Below are 16,686 nucleotides of genomic sequence, written 5' to 3' on the forward strand. Positions count from 1 at the left end.
ATTTGAGAAATGAGGCTTTTATCAGAGATACTTGCTATAAATTTCCCCCTCAGCTTTCTGGAGAAAGCACATTTCAAAATGTTTAGTGGAAAAGCAGGTTGGATTTCATGGACTAAGATGCTATAAGGGAAAGTCAGCCTAGGAAGGAAGGGAGATGTTCAAGAATGAAATTTTAAAGATGCAATGGGAAAAAAATACCCATAAGGAAAAAAATGGGATTTGTCTTAAGAGATATATGTAAATATATAGGAAACTCTCTAACAACTCAGATTTAAAAAAAAAAAACAAACAAATATTCAGAAGATAGAAACAAGGCTAGGTAATAGAAAATGAATAAACGTATATAACATAAAAGTAGTGTTGTAGTGAAAAATTGAGCTGAGACTAGTCTGGAAAGCTAAGGTCAATGAAAATGATTAATATCAGGGTTGATAGCCAAGATAGTATGAAAACACCTATTTCTCCTTGATAATTTAAGTCATCTGGTCTAAGTGAACTACTATTTGTCTTGGCTACAGATAAGCTGAAGACAGGGAGAAAGAAAATGCATTTATTTCCTTTCTTTATAAAACTATTGAGATTAAATTTGGGAGTATGTCAAAAAGAAGGCTCAGGTGACAGTCAAGTGAGGTTGGTTGACCCAAATAACTATGCTACACATGGCATTTGCCTGTGTGTCCTTCTTAATCCTAACTACTAAAACTCTATTACATGTAAAATTTTACACAGAAATTAATGTCATATATATTTGTATATTTGAGCATACTTGAAGTATGCTTGAAGTATACTTACTAGTGTAATTGAAAGATAGGACAATGGAAGGAAAAGAAGGAAGCAGGGTAAACTAACAAGAAAAAGGGAAGCCTGTATTTGTGACCATGGAAATTGATTACTATGTTAAGTGGTAAATTTGTGAGAAATTGCTAATACTTTGGATGATAGAATAAGGGTAAAAAGATCAAGAGACTCTTGAATGGTGAACAACAGATGTCTTCTACCAAAGTAAAACTGCATCTCTAAAATTTCTATCCACAGACTTCTGGTCTTTGAGGGGTAAGCAAAGCAAGTTTAATATTTCCTCATGGCAGCCTTTCAAATACTATAGACATACATCTAAATACCTAGCTGTCATGTCCCATCTAAAGTCCTCTCTTCTCCAGGGTAACCATAGAGCTCATGTGAATCCTTCCTAGAATGTGGCATCCATTTAGATGTGATTGAACAGCAAAAAAAAAAAAAATACAGTGGGGATGTCAGAGAATCTCAGAGTTGGCAAGGACTCCACAAAAATATCCTGGAGAGTAACACTGTTCAATATAAATCTCTTTAACAATATTCCAAACAATTGTCATGATGTTTTGGTCCAAATCGTGAAATGTGTAAAAGTCAATTAAAATTGGGAAAAAATAAGTTATTTAGGTTGTGGAATGAGAGGTATTATGGTATAGAGGGGAAACACACTGGACATAGAGATGTAAAGCCTGGATTTGGCTCCCATACTCATAATAATTACTAGTTTAGTGACCCGTAGTAAATCAAAATCTCCCTAGATCTCATATTCCTCATCTATAAGATGGGAAAATAATATGTAGACCATTCACCTCAAAAACTGAAAAAGTTCTTTATATCTTACCAAGTATTATAAATTTAAAAGCTATTGGAAAGAAAAAATGAAGGAAAGAATGAAGAAAGAATGAAAAGAAGAAAGAAGAAGGGAGGAAGGAAACAAGCATTTATTATGTGCCAGACATTGTGCTAAGGTTTTACAAATATATTCTCACTTAATCCTCACAACAACTCTAGGAGGTAAGTACTATTATTATCTCACTTACATGTTTGAGGAAAATGAGATTGAAGTTAACTGACTTGCCCAGGGTCACGCAGCTAGTAAATGTGTGAGCTGGATTGGAACTCAGGTCTTCCTGACTCCAAGCCCAGTTCTCTGTCCACTGTGCTACCTAGCCTATTATGAATATCAGTTGTTTGTCCTTCATTTTTGAAGAGGACCAGTTACATCATGGGGTGATATCTTAAATTGTGTATGAATTGAATTTGAGAGAGGCAGAGCTCCACAAAGTCATTAGACTGTCTCTTCATGAGTTATCCAAGTCCAGTGGCAAAACAAAAGTCAAGGTGACTAGCAATGGCTCAAGATGCCATGGATGACCTTGACATCTTTGATGTGACCAAGCTCTCCACAGTGCCTGCTTCAGTTGCCTTAATGGCTGTTGAAATAAATTTTTCTCATTGCCCTATTGTACCGGGGAAGTCTTCACATGCTTGGAGTAGACAGTCCCCTAATTTGCTGATGGTTTTGAGGTCCATCTGTTGCCCTCAACCTGGTTTATAGCCAGTCTGCTGAGATGGTTTATTAGGAAGTGTCCATTGTTTATGCTGCAGCATCTTGGTGCCACAGGTAAATGCCAGGGTGAACACCAAAAGTGGATCAGCAACCCTGAAGAAAGCTTAGCAAGTTCTCACACCATAGGGGTGAGTCCTCCTTGACACCCCATGAATACCAGTAGTAAAATAATAGTAGTAACAATTTTCAATGGAATGAAAATAGAACACAGCCTGTAGCATTTTAAGAAAAGAACAAGACCAGAAGAAATGGAGACGAAGATAGATGACATGTTTATAGGGTCTAAAAGACCCTATATAGTGAAAGAAATAAAATGTGAAGTTAGATGAAACAGATATAAGAAGTATGTCCCTATCCTCAATCCCATTGTAACTAAAGAGACTATGCTGTGGTACCATTTTATCAGATGAGAATGGCTCTGACCGAGTTACAGAATTGTAAAATTGGTATGACCAATTTCTTGGTCCCACTATTAAAATAATCACTCATTCAAAAGCATAAGCTTAGTTAGCAAGTTACAAAGGGGTAGTGCTTCAAATCATTGGATAAAAATCAAATAACAAAAAGTATTGGACTGGTTGAGAGAATTAGACACAAATCTGGGCATATGTATATTGCAGAAGGAGATTCTATTAAAAGAATTTCAGCAACTGAGAGGAAAGGTGTGACAGCATTTTGATGATCCCAACCCTTGAGCCTATAACCAGACAAGATGGTTGGGGAAGGGACAGTCTACCCTGAGGTAATGTCACAATATCCCTCCCCTGCCCATTGACTAATAAGTCATCAGAGAGAATGAATCAGTAGCAAACAACATATCCAGCTGGAAGCTGGGAAAGGACAAATTAGACATACAAAGACGGGGCAGCATCAGGGAGTGTGACCTCTTTGGGGTGGACAGAAGGGTAGTTTCAGAATTCTACATAGGGCACACCTCTCAGGGCCTAGTAGAGAGTTACAGAGACTTCAAGAGAACTTCATGATGACTCCAGTAAGAGAAAATGCTTTCATCTAACTAGGAGCTGTGAGTTATCCCTTTGCCATATATACTCTCAGAGCCTGAGTTCACTTTCTCCTAAACTCTTGCTTATACTTTTGGGAGAGTGAGTTTTGGACATTTGGAAGAAATGTTTTTGTATCAACTATTCTCAGTGTCCCATCTAAGAAAATACCTTTTTTGAAAGCTGATTAACTCTGGTTGGTTAAGTGATAAAACAATATGGATTATACCAGCGAGTGAAAGCAGTCAAAACTCTTGAAGGGGAAGAAGTAGGTCATCATCTGGATCCCCAGTCGTCAGAGCAAATGAGTTAGGAAGTACCCTGGGGTGGGCGGGGCGAAGGGGTAGAGACAGAGGAGAGAATTCAAATTTGGTTTTGAAGAAACTCTGCCAAATCTGAATTCCCTCCTCTATCACATTTCTATATTAGTATATTTGTAGATATCGTCTCATTCTTTTTTCTCTTAGTATTTCTCACCCTTAGAAATATTAATTCATAATGAAAGTAATATCAAATGGAAACAGTGTCTTGTCCTTAGAGTCACTCTCTTCTAAGTTATGAGGCCCAGTGCTATACCCTGTCACTCCCTAGGAGATACTCAGCACTCCTAAGGCCAGCTTGCATTGCCTCTGTTTTTCTACGTTTTTCCTCCCTACCACCTTGAGTGTTAGACTGCACTGGGATGGGATGTAGTCCTGGGAAGTATATCCCTTTCTCAAAGAAAATGTTCTTACCTCATCACTCAACTGAAGCTGGCATTTCTAAATTACCAGTGATCTCTCAATTACCAAAGCTGATAGTCTATTTTTTTCCTTCTCAGCTTATCTGTTGCATTAGACACTGTTAATCGTTTTAAGTATTTCTTTTGTAAAGAGAAAATAGCTATCATATATTTGATCTCACATGTACGTTGATTATGTTTTTAGAAGAGATTGTATTGGTCTCTTTTGAGGAGATTCTAGGAAAGAGTCAAACCTAAACTTAGAGGGGCTTTACTTAAGGCTCTAGAGTGGTGGATGTAAGGAGCTGGAGACTATTGTAAAGAACTACATCCCTCCTCTCATTAGTCCAGGCTTCCCCAGGGCTGAACCCCATCCATGTTAGTGTGGAACTTGGGGTTTATATAGCTCTTTACAAATGTTATCTCTTTTTTATCTTTAGGACAACACTGAGAGCTAGATACTTTTATTATCCTCATTTTACAGAGGAAACAGAGGCAGAGAGAGGTAGAGTAATACCTGCAGTCACACAGTAACTATTTGAGGCCAGATTGAACTTGGGTCTTCCTAATTCCAGGTCTGACTCTCAATCTACTGGCAGTCAGTCAGTCAACAAGCATTTGCTAATTTCTTACTGTGTGCCCAGTACTTAGGAAAACAAGGATAAGCAGAAAGAAAGATAGTGTCTGTCTTCAGGGAGCTTATATTCCATTAGAGGGAGGATAACTCATAGAAGGGAGCTGAATTAAGCCAGGTTAAGGAGGCAGAGGAAAGTACCTGGCTCAGGTACATGACAGAAATTTCTGTGGAGATGAATCAGCAGAGCATCCTGAAGAGGGATGAAGGCATTTTTGGCCTGAGCCTTCTCCTTAAACTGGAGTCTTCTGACGGAACTGGTCAATTAGAAAGTGGAGAGTACTTCTGTTATCAGAAGTAGTCCAGGGTGAAGTAAGCTTCCGTAGTGAAGAGATGACATGATAGACGAAGTTCTGTAGAGATGAGTCAGCAGTACTGTCTAGAAAGGGATGAAGATTGCATTACCTAGTTGCCTGTAGTACATATGTATGTAGTTTTCTCTTTTTGGTTCTAAGTAAATTCTAACACTATCATCAAACAGTCATTGGGTGCTTACTACGTGTATTGTATTGTATTGTGCTTGGTGCTAAGTATGGAAAAAATGTATGACAGTTCTCAAGGAGTTGACAATCTAGTTGGAGATACAAGGGATATATTCATGTAGAAAAGATAAACTAACAAAAAAGACAAATCACAGTTAAAGAGTGAAGTCACAAGTTACATATGTAAGAGTAGCATTTGCTCAAGGCATACATGATTTCAGGGCTCCCCTTCCTTTCTCCCACTCTGAATGCTTCCTATCAGCCATTACGGCATTTTAAAAATTGGCTATTAAGCCAGAAATCCATGGATGTCCTAAAGAGGCAACGTTTATCCCTCAAAGTCTCTTCTACCTGCTGACCTTGAGATGTTAAGATGACTTTCTGAGCTCTGAAAGGTTGGTGGGAGGATGCCCTCTCCCCAACTGGGCCACAAGCCCTTGCCTTCCTAGATAAGCTTATGTCTGGTTGCCTCTTAGTTCTGTTTCCTTTCCTTTGGTAGAAGTCTTTGTAAGATCTCCACAGGAAGCTGGGATCCCTAGGCACCTGATCAGCAAGATATTTGCTCCCAGATCAGCTTATATTTGTACAGATTAGGCTATACTCAGTAGAGGGGAAATGTAAACTAGTTAACAAACCAGTCTTGCAAAGAAGATGTTTGCAAAAGACTCAACAAGGCTTGAATAAAATTAACCTCTGAACTGATCATAGTCTTTAGATCATTATTGTCTGGAATAACCTTTTCTATGTGTGGGAATTAAGACTGCTTGATCCATAACCTGATTCATGTTTGCACTCTGGGTGTCTTTGTATGGCACCATTGCCACCTGTTCTCCCCACCCCTAATCAGTACTGTTCTTCAGGAATCTGAGGTGAGGGTAGAATTAGAGTTCTGGGAAGAAATCAGGCAACCACAGAGCAATAAATGAAACCAGGGCAAACCTTGAGGATAAGCAGAGGCTATCGATGTCAAACAACAATAGCGAACATTGACACAGCATTTACTGTGTGCTAGGCATTCTGCAATTATTTGCTCATTTGGTCGTCACAAACAAGCCCGGGAGGTAGGTGCTATTAGTTCCTTCATATTATAGATGAGGAAACTCAGGGCAAACAGAACTTGTCCAGGGTCACCAAGCTAATGCATATCTTAGGCCAGATCTGAACTCAGGTTTTATTGACTCTAGGTTCTATACTTTATCCACTACACCCCACGAATGTCCCCATTTGCTAAAGTTGCTAGCCTTTGTGGCCTTAGGTGAGTGGGGCCTGCTAGCCCCTGGGATAGATTGGCATTATAGGATCATAGACCTAGAGTGAGAAGATACCTTAGAGGTTATCTAGTCTAACACTTTCATTTTATAGATGAGAAAACTGAGGCTCAGGGAGGCTATGCATCTTGCCTGAAATTAACTAAGTAATAAACATCAGACATAGATCCTCCAGAGCTAATATTCCATCTACTCTACTACAATACTTCCTTAAACAGCCAAATGAATTACACAAATAATAAATACAGGGGTGCAGAAGTGGGAGGTATTAAGAAACCTTATAGAATTGGAATTTTATCATTCTTTGGCATATTTCAGAAAGCAATAATTTAACATACCTATAATATCACTGAGAAATTTCTGTCTTAATATATATCACTGGAAGGGTCTAAAATCATAAATAAAAATGATATTAATACTAATTGTAAGCAATAATAATTACACTATCCCTATTAACCTCAGAAATATAAAAACGTGTCGATCTGTTTTTCGAGTGGTGCTTTATTCCATTCAATTCAACAAGCATTTACCAAATGTCAGCTACTGTACCAGATATACAAAGGTAAAAAATGAAACAGTCCTTACCCTCAAGAAGTTTACGTCTGACATTTTTTTTTGGAAAAGTAAAATAAAGCATTTGAGATAATCATTTTCTTAAAAGTATAAGTATGCAAGTTTATTTATTAAGAAGATTCAGTTTTGGCTTGGATCTCGGGGTAGACATCCTTCTATCTGTATTTCAGCTGGCCAACCCATGTATCTGTTTTTTCTGTCATCAGAATGGTTGATCTGTTTAAAAAGAAAATGTACACATTCATTTATTTATTCAACAAATTTTTATTGAGTGTTCACTGAAGAGCTGTATATATTATTTCTTAGGAGAGTATTTAGGAGGTCTAAATACTGGCAACTGAGTTATCATGAGTCTGTTGCTGGAATTAATCAGGTTATAGTTATATTCAATTAAAGGAACATTTCTTGATTACATATTCTGTGTCTGCTATGCCTGGTGGAGGACACAAAGATGAATGATTAAGTTGGAGAAATAATTTCTAGTCCTGGTTCTGTTGTGGACTGCCAGTATAATCTTGACTTCACATTTTTGGCTCTTGGCTTCCTTATTTGTAAACTAAATGGGTGGTACTACATGATTTTTAATATCTCTTTTAGACTATAACATTCTATGATATTACTTTAATAGAACAGGCATAGTGGTATGAAAATCTATAATGTCAAGAGAAGAATATTCAAGAACACTGAGCACTCAGTGGTTAATGAGTACAATTATGTGAAATAAGGTTCACTGGAAACAAGAAATGTCAGACTATATGAAAGGTGTGGAATGATATATACATATTCCTAATATTCCTACACATCAGGAAGATTATTTGGCAACAGTATGAAATACGACTTGAAGTAACAAGACACTGAATGGTCAGTCTGGAGCCTTGGTTATTACTAATGGGGACTTGAACTAGGGAAGTGAGAAGAGGAGAAGAAAGCTGGGGAAGGAGATGAGAGATCTTTCAGAGGCAGAATTAATATTTGTCAACTAAGTGGATGTGAGGGTAGACACAAGGATGAGAAGGAAGAAACAAAGATGACTTTGAAGTTATAAGTCTGGGTAACAGAAAACATGAGTGCTCTAGATAGAGAGCAAGTTTTAGAGGAGATGGGTTCTTTTTTGGATTTGATAATTATGAAATATTGGTGGAATATTTAAAAGGAAAAGTGGCTGGAAGATATTTTAATCAATTGTCCTATAACTCATTTCCTTGTAACTTCTTTGAAGAAAGGCTTTCCTTTCCTCTTCATAAATTGTCTTCTCATACTAGAATGTATGGTCTTCAAGACTTGTTTTTCATTCCCAGGGCTTAGTACAATCAATCCTTTTCATTCATTCATTCATTAGAGGTGTAGGAGAAGACCCCAGAACAGAACCTTGTGTTCTATCCACAGTTGTGAGCATAATATGAGTAATGACAAAGCAAAAGCACCTAAGAAGAGGCAGTCAGAAAGGTAGGAGAACCAAAAAAACATCTCATCAGGCAATGAAACAATCACTGGCATCCTTGCAGAGGGCAGTTTCAGTTGAGTGATGAAATTAAAACCCAGATTATAAAGAACTGAAGAATGAGTAAGAGGAGAAAAAGTGAAGGCAATAAGGTTAGACAGCTTATTCTAGGAAATTTGGCTGAAAAAGGAAGGCAAGATATGGTGAAAATAATAAGATATAGTGAGACTTTTGTTTTTTGGGTTTGTTTGTTTGTTTAGATGGGGAGATTTGGGCGTTTATAGGCAGAAAGGAAGGCGTCAGTAGATAGCAAGTGAAAATTTGGAAAAGAAGGGGCATGAGTAGGGACAATCTGGAAAAGACATGGAATATGGGATCAAGGGTACCTGTAGACAGGTTGGCCTAGAGCAGAGGTGTCAAACTCAAATGGAAACAGAGGGATCCTTATGGGTGACATACTGATTTCATTTAAAAATGTAATGTTTTCTATGTTTTAATGTTTTTTAAAAGTTTTGTTAAATATTTCCCATTTATATTTTAATCTGATTCAAGCCACATTTGGGAGTATTGAAGGTCATACATCTGACATCTCTGTTTTAGTGAAGGGAGACTTTTTCATCATCAGAAGTTGGAGTAAAGGAAGATACGGTGGGGATTATGAAATGACAAGAAGGGGAGAAGAGGGAGTTCTGGTCATACGTCTTAGAGAGGTTTTTTTCTCTCTACACTGTCACTTGACAACCTCATTAGTTTTCATGGATTCAATTATCATCTTTATGCAGATGAGTCCCAAAGATTTTAGAGGCAGGTAGGTGGCACAGTGGTTAGAGCATTGTGCATAGCGTCAGGAAGACCTAAATTCAAATCCAGTCTCAGACACTTATTAGGTATGTGACCCTGGACAAATGATTTAACTTCTGTCTGCCTCAGTTTTCTCAACTTTGAAATGAGGATAATCATAGCATTTGCCTCCCAGAGTTGTGGGCATCAATGAAATAATATTTGTAAAATGCTTAGCACATTGCTTGGCACATAGTTGTTCTTTTTCAGTCCTGTTTAACTCTTTGTGACCCCATTTGGGGTTTTCTTGGCAAAAATACTGAGATGGTTTGTCAATTCCTTCTTAGCTCTTTTTTTACAGATAAGAAAATTGATGCAAACAGGGTTGAGTGATTTGCTTAGGGTCACAGAATTAGTAAGTGGCCAAGACTAGATTTGAACTCAACAAAATGAATCTTCTTGACTCCAGACCTGGCACTCTAGCCATTGTGCCACCTAACTGCCCATTGGCATACATAGTAGGCACTTGATAAATGCTTATCCTCCTGAGTTCCAATCCCACATGACTAATTCCATATTAGACGTTATAAGTTGTATATCCATCTTAAATCTTAAATCCAGCCTATCCAAAACAGAACTCATTATCTTTCACTCCATACCTTCTGCTCTCCAGAACTTTACTATTAGTTTTCCGGGTACTTTTATCCTGCTTGTCACTCGGGTTTTCAACTCATTGTTGTCTTTTGATTCATTTACTGCTTATCTCCAATCAATTGCCAAGTCCTGTCATTTCTGCCTGTATAAATCTCTTCTCTAGTTAGTCCTCTTTTATCCACTTAAGCAGTCACTACCCTTGTTACAGAACTAATTACCTCACACCTGGACTATTGTCATAGCTTTCTATTCCAATAGATATTCTACTCAGCTACAAAATGACTTTCCTAATTCTCAAGTCTGCATTACCCCATACTCAATAAACTCCATTTGCTGCCTGTTGCCAATGGAATCAAATACAAACTCTTCTGTTTGGCATTTAAGATTTCTCACAACTTGGTATTATTCTAGGCAACCAGGTGGTACGGTGGATATCATGTTGGCCTTGAAGTCAGGAAGGCCTGAATTCAAATTCTGCTGTGATCCTAGTCAAGCCACTTAACCTCTTTCAGTCTTAGTTTCTTAATTTGTTAAGTGAGGATAATAAATGCCATCTACTTCACAGGCTTGTTTTATGAATTGAATGAGATAACAGTTTATAAACTGCTTTACAGACTTTAGAGTACTGCATAAATGTTAGCTATTATTAGTTATTATTAATTATTGTTATTAATATCCTACCTTTCCAACCTTCCTACAGACTATGATTTTCTATGTAAGGTACTCTGGAAATGCATCCAACTGAAATGAGGTCACCTGACTGGTTTGTTTCAATTTTCACATCTATCACTTATAAAAAAGTTATGGTGCTTTGTGAAAGATTTCACGCATGGCTCCACTTAGAAATCTGAATCCTTTCCTGCAATGCCAAGATTCCTTTATGAAAGTGAAGAAGTAAATAGGAATTTGTTGATATCTTTAACCAACTTAGTTTTAATAGATCTCAGTCTTAGAAATATATATTTGCTTTAAAGGGTTAATAACTTTATTCTATTCCATTAACTGCCTTTTGACATCAGGTTGAATTTTTACACTGTGTTTGAGAAAGGGGAATATTAGAAGAAAATAATGTTATACAAAATCTTCTATATGCTTTTTCTGAAGGCCTGATAACTTTATATCAGCTGTATCCCACCTCACTGTGATTAGTAAGACTTTGCTATCTGTAGATAAACTTTCCAGACCATGATTTTTCTTTTTGAACTTCATTTGCAAGATTGTTGTGTCCTTGAGCCAGTGTTTCAACTCTTCAGGGAAAATACCAGTAGCTCAATGGGAGTGACCTCTGTGACCTAAGGCCCGTGGATATCTGTCCCTGGGAGAAGGGCTGAAAAGGCAAACTTAAGAAGGATAAGTCAGGACCTTCTTGACTCAGCTTCCCATAAAAGAAATCTTTCTACCTGATTAATTGTGAGCCTGGCAGTGGTATCTTATCATTACAATATTCTCAGCTGGAATCAAAGGATGTTTTAGTCATTCTGGATTTTGGCTTGGAGATTGCTTTTCCTTTCATTGCAAAATCTTTATAACTGGGGCAAGTCCTTCTGATGGGGTGCTTGGATGCCTGTGCTTAGACCCCAATTCTAAAATGACATTACTCTTTAAAAATCACATTTCTCCCTAGCCTCAAAACACTATCCCAGGCAGCTTCTCCCCAGCCCAAGGACACAACCTGCCCCAGCAACAACTGTTATCTCCCTTCCTGACATAGCAGCCAGCTGCACTTGTGGAACTTATTAGTCTGAACGAGCTGTGTACTGACTGAACAGGCTGTGTACTGGGTCATAATGACATATGTATCCTAGACTTACACATACATATACTCCCTTACATTTATCTTGTCTAATAAGCCATTGATGAGAGCAGCCTGGTATTCCTTAGTCAGCCCTGACCATTAGTTGACTTAATGATGTTTCAGGTCTCCATGTAGCTCCCTGCTTGGGCTATTTCCCGATGAAGTCTGGGTAAAATACCTGCAGAGTAGATACCAAAAGTGCATGTTCCTTTAAGAACTAACCATTCTTTAACCACTCTCTAATCCCATCTTGAATCACCTAATTGGCATATTTGGCACATGGAATATCCTACAAAAACTATACCTGTATCCGTCTAAGGTTGCAGGATCTCTAAGAACTCTTGCCTGCTGACAAGCATAATAAATCTTTACCTTAACCTCAACAGTGCTTGAGTCTGTGAATTCTTCTCCAGACAGCCCATGAAGGGAACTCTGGTCTTGGAATTCCTGTACCTTGCCCGCCTTCCAGCCCTCATCACTTCTTCATGTAATTCTTGTTGCAATACTTTAGCTGTTTTCAGTCTGAGATTCCATGCCCTGAACAACTAAGAATATGAATTAGTTGGCCCTGTCATCTGCTTATTTATAGTTATATATTCATGTATAAGACAAGGTCTTTACATTTTTTAAATGTTATGGGAATAAATAGACAATGATGTAAGAGTTTGTGGGACCAGAACATGTGTGTTTATGTATGTGTGTATATGTATATACAATGTATATGTGTATGTGTGTGTATATATACATATGTGTGCATGTATGTATGTATAGAGGTATATATAGATATATAGAGAGGTAATATAGGTATATATATGTATACATATGTGTATATATGTATATATGTGCATATAAATTAATTCGTAATTAAATCTTAACCATCTTCAGTTTTGCTTTCAATTAAAGGATTTGCATTAAAGAAGAATAATTTATGGAATATCCTGTGTTACCTCAAAGGAAATTCCATTTTTGTAAACTTAGGTTTATTATTTAATGTGGTATTAACACTTGTATAATAAGCATTGGTCTGAAATGCAAGCAGATTGCACAAAGATTTAAAGTGGATTTGAGAGCACTGGTCTATATGAGTGGAATATCCAGTTCATTTGAACTTAGTAACTGAACATGTTTTATTACAGACAACTCATTTGATATATTCTGATATTATTTATTTACTCTACTCAGACCGCCCCCACCACAGTATCTTTTGGATGAATTCATTTGTTTGCACAGAAGTCACCTACTTACAAAGGCGGTTGTTATTAGATCCCTAGGACCTTCACATCCTCCAGAGCAGGAATTGAGTTGTTCTATTAATATGTTGACAGATATTTTGAGTTTTTATGCTCTGGGCATTCAAATATTATGATGGCTCTGTATATATATACATAATACGTTTTCACTGATATGTATTGGAGCTAGCACATTGGTAAAACATAGTATCTTTTATTAAAAAACAAATTCGTAAAGTAATAGATGCAGGAGAGTGTTACAAATTAAATTAATTCTGTTCTTAGAATGACAGAAAAGTGTATGAAGGAAGATTGTTTTGTTTCATAATGGGATATTCTGCTAGAATTTGTTTTAACTTTATCTGGTAGTTTTGTTTTAAAGCATGTTTTATACTGTTTGAACCTTTTTTCCTTCCACTAATATTATTTTGTTTCATTGCCAGGTTTACAAATTTTGGTAATCTGTACTCTGTCTTTAGGTTTTGTCTATCTACTTTTTAAATGTTGTCTGAAATATGTCACTATTATGGTATTTTTAGATAAACGGCATTTCCAAACCAAGTGTAAATTATGTTAGAGCCAGCCTTAATGAAGTGCCTTCTATTTTAATTTGTTTTCCTTCTTCTCTGAAAGGTAATTAAGTCTAAGCCTCTAAGTCTACCCCAATATCAAAATACTTATAAGCATCCTCGATATGTGTACCTGCTCAAGAAATTTCTGGGGATTATTGTTGTAATTCATTTCTTTTTTTAACAATTAATTTCTAATGAAGATGCAAAAAGATGTGCTGAAAGTATATTGCATATTCAATTAAATCAAGATGGCTAATGAGAGTAACTTTGACCACTGCTCTATGTACCAATGCCAATTGATTTATAAGACATTTGAATCAGTCCAGTAATGCCTGTTGCTGACAGCATGGATCAGTTCTTCCTTGAATGCCTTCAATAACTTAAAATTAAGTAGAGGTAAGATGCTATATTAGGCAGTAGTGTTCAATATTATACAAACATTCATATACACACATATGTGTATTTCTACACATACATACACACACATGTAGAAACCTAAAGAATCATTTTGACAATTTGATTGTAGATTTGCTAGCCTCAGAAATTATATGTACATTTTCCCACTATTCATTGCACATAGATGTTTTGTCAAATCATCCAAATATTTTCATGAAAGCAACTGCTCTAAGAACATGCCTATTCCAGAATGCCGAGGAAGGGAGATTTCTGGAAGACCAGATGACTTCAGTAGCAGATGTTCTCAAAAAAAAAAAAGCAGCCGGATGAGATGTCTGAGCCCTAAGATATGATGGACAGATAAAATGGACAGTGGGAGTGAGTTACCATTTCAAGCATCATAGTTCTTAGTACGGACTGTTTGTAAAGGGGACTGCCCCCAACTGCTCCTGGCAATGCATTGGTCACCTCAATGCCTCCCTTGGTCAGCAATGGACATAGCTTCTAGGCTGTTCCTCTTTTGAGACTCCCTGGTAGTTGAAATGTATTTAACCCTGGTCCCCTCAACCCCAGCTGCCCACCCTCTTGGGTACTCTTGCCTCCTGGTGCTACATTGTGGCCCTGACTTGCAATTCCTTTGTTTTGGTTAAAAGACCCTCGGGTGTGTGTGTGTGTGTGTGTGTGTGTGTGTGTGTGTATGTGTTGTGGGGAGAGAGTTGCTGTTTTGGCAATCTTTATTTCAGGCTGACACTTTATAAACTCAGCTTAAATACCACTTTCTTGTTGTTGTTTAGTTGTGTTTGACTCATTGTGACCCCATGGACTATAGGATGGACTTCTGTCCTCTACTATTTCCCAAAGTCTGTCCAAGCTCATGTTCCTGGCTTTCTTGACACTAAGCCATCCATCTTATCCTCTGCTGTCCCTTTTTCTTTTGCCTTCAATCTTTCCCAACATCAGCATTTTTTTCCAATGAGTTCTGTCTTCACATTACATTATCAATATATTTCAGTTTCAGCTTTAGTATTTGTCCTTCCAGTGAACAATCTTGCATTAGTTTCTTTAAGTATAAACTGATTTGATATCCCTTCCACTTTCTACATAAGGTTTTCTTTTGTCCCCAAGCTGTTAGTGCTTTCCTTTCTAGAATGCCTTCTATATGTTCCGTATATACTTATATGTGCATAGTTTGTCTCCAAGTTAGAATGTAAGCTCCTTGAGGACATGGATTGTTTTACTTTAGTGTTTGTGTCCTCAGTGCTTCAGTCCTGCAAATTAAGAGAATGCAGCAAGAAGAGGCTAGGCTGCTCAGTTATTACAGGGAGTCACAGTTTTGAAGTAATGGATCACCAGTACTTGATATAAAATTTGAGCAGGAAAGTTGTCTATCATGAAGGAAATAATCTTCTCATTCTTTGTGATCAAAGTAAAGCCCAGGTAGAATATCTGAGTTTTGTAGATTTTTGTTTAAGAAATTTGCAACTCCAGAGAAATCAGCAATGGCAAAGTAGAAAGACCATAGGATTTTGAAGACTCGAGACAACTTAAGGAGCTGTGTGATTTTTGAAAAAAATCACTTGGACCTTTATGCCCTTCCAGTTTCCATCTAAGACTGACAACAATGAACATCAAATAACAAGTATGTTGTGAATATCAAATGAGATGGAGAATGTTAAAGCAGTTTAAATTTAAATGTAAGCTACTGATATTATTAGCACTCATTGTTATGACTGCCACAAATCTTGATTTTAGGTAGGATTGGGGGGAGAACAGAACTACTCTATATTTTATAATCATAAATAATAAATGAATAAAAATAATCATGCTACTAAGTCTTATACTTATTATTTTATTTTATTTACCTTTATTATTGCTTTGTATTTATTTTGGTGGGTATCTGGGGTGGCACAAATCATTGATGTGTTAGTACACTTTGCTGAAAATTGTTCAAAAGATGATTAAAAACCAACAAAAATCCCACCTACCTTTTCTCTTTGAATATTTTCTGGGAAATCAACACCTTTTCCTCCAAGAAATACCCAACTTGACCTGAATTTTATATTCTTTATTTCTTTACTGCCCAATTCTTCTATGGCATTTTTAGCATCATCCTTTAATCTGCATCATAAAGGGAAAATATGTCATCATTTAGCATTTGGGATATATAAAACTTTATCCCAGAAGTAACAGAAGTGCCTCAAAAACTGTATCTTGAATATCTTACAGTCAAGTGTGTTTGTTGGTCATTGAAGTTTTCTAAACTTTTATTCTTGTTCAGATTCTCAGTTTTATTCTTTTATTCTTGTTCAGATTCTGTTTTTAGAGGTATCTGAAAGAGTTTGTCTTAGAGCTTAGGTGAGCATGCACTCTCACTCTGCCATCTTGGCTCTGCCTCCCCACCTCAATCTTTTATTTTTTATGCAACAAAATCACCTTTCATGAAAGCTGGTTCCCCATATATCTTTGTTTGTCTTTTGCCAAGATGACCATGTCAAAATGTTTACATTTTCATCTGTCTTCACCTCAGTTGTCATGTTCTATCCCTCGTAGTTTCAATTCCTAATCGACAAGGCAGGTGCTCAAACATATAAATGTCACATTTCTTTCTTTGTATCTTAAAGGAAGAGATTCTTGTGAAGGCTATTAAATTTTTGTGTGTGTACCTGATCTCATCCTCTCTCACTTGCCTACTGTAAACCTTAGCTATTTCATTAGACTGGCAAAATAGACTTCCTGCACACTCTCTCTGTCTCTGTCTCTCTCTCTTTCTGTCTTTTC

At 37.0% G+C, this 16,686-nt stretch overlaps 2 protein-coding genes across 9 annotated transcripts in view; one reads left to right on the top strand and one right to left on the bottom strand.

The window, feature by feature from the left end:
* Positions 1–16,686, top strand: part of TMPRSS2 (transmembrane serine protease 2) — a 161,490-nt gene that overhangs the window by 126,714 nt on the left and 18,090 nt on the right. The window lies entirely within an intron of this gene.
* Positions 4,533–16,686, bottom strand: part of FAM3B (FAM3 metabolism regulating signaling molecule B) — a 71,575-nt gene continuing 59,421 nt past the window's right edge. For 4 of the 5 annotated variants that reach the window (XM_072614779.1, XM_072614778.1, XM_072614777.1 and 1 more), the window contains 2 exons: positions 15,894–16,026; positions 6,950–7,257 (listed from right to left, as the gene is read on the bottom strand). In XM_072614779.1, coding sequence (XP_072470880.1) covers positions 7,162–7,257; positions 15,894–16,026 — 229 coding nt within the window. In that variant the 3' untranslated portion in view covers positions 6,950–7,161. Of the gene's footprint in view, positions 5,098–6,949; positions 7,258–15,893; positions 16,027–16,686 lie in introns of those variants that run through there. The other variant, XR_011968176.1, reaches the window with a different exon arrangement.

This window comes from Notamacropus eugenii, chromosome 5, assembly GCF_028372415.1.
Source record: "Notamacropus eugenii isolate mMacEug1 chromosome 5, mMacEug1.pri_v2, whole genome shotgun sequence".
NCBI classification, from domain to species: Eukaryota; Metazoa; Chordata; class Mammalia; order Diprotodontia; family Macropodidae; genus Notamacropus; species Notamacropus eugenii.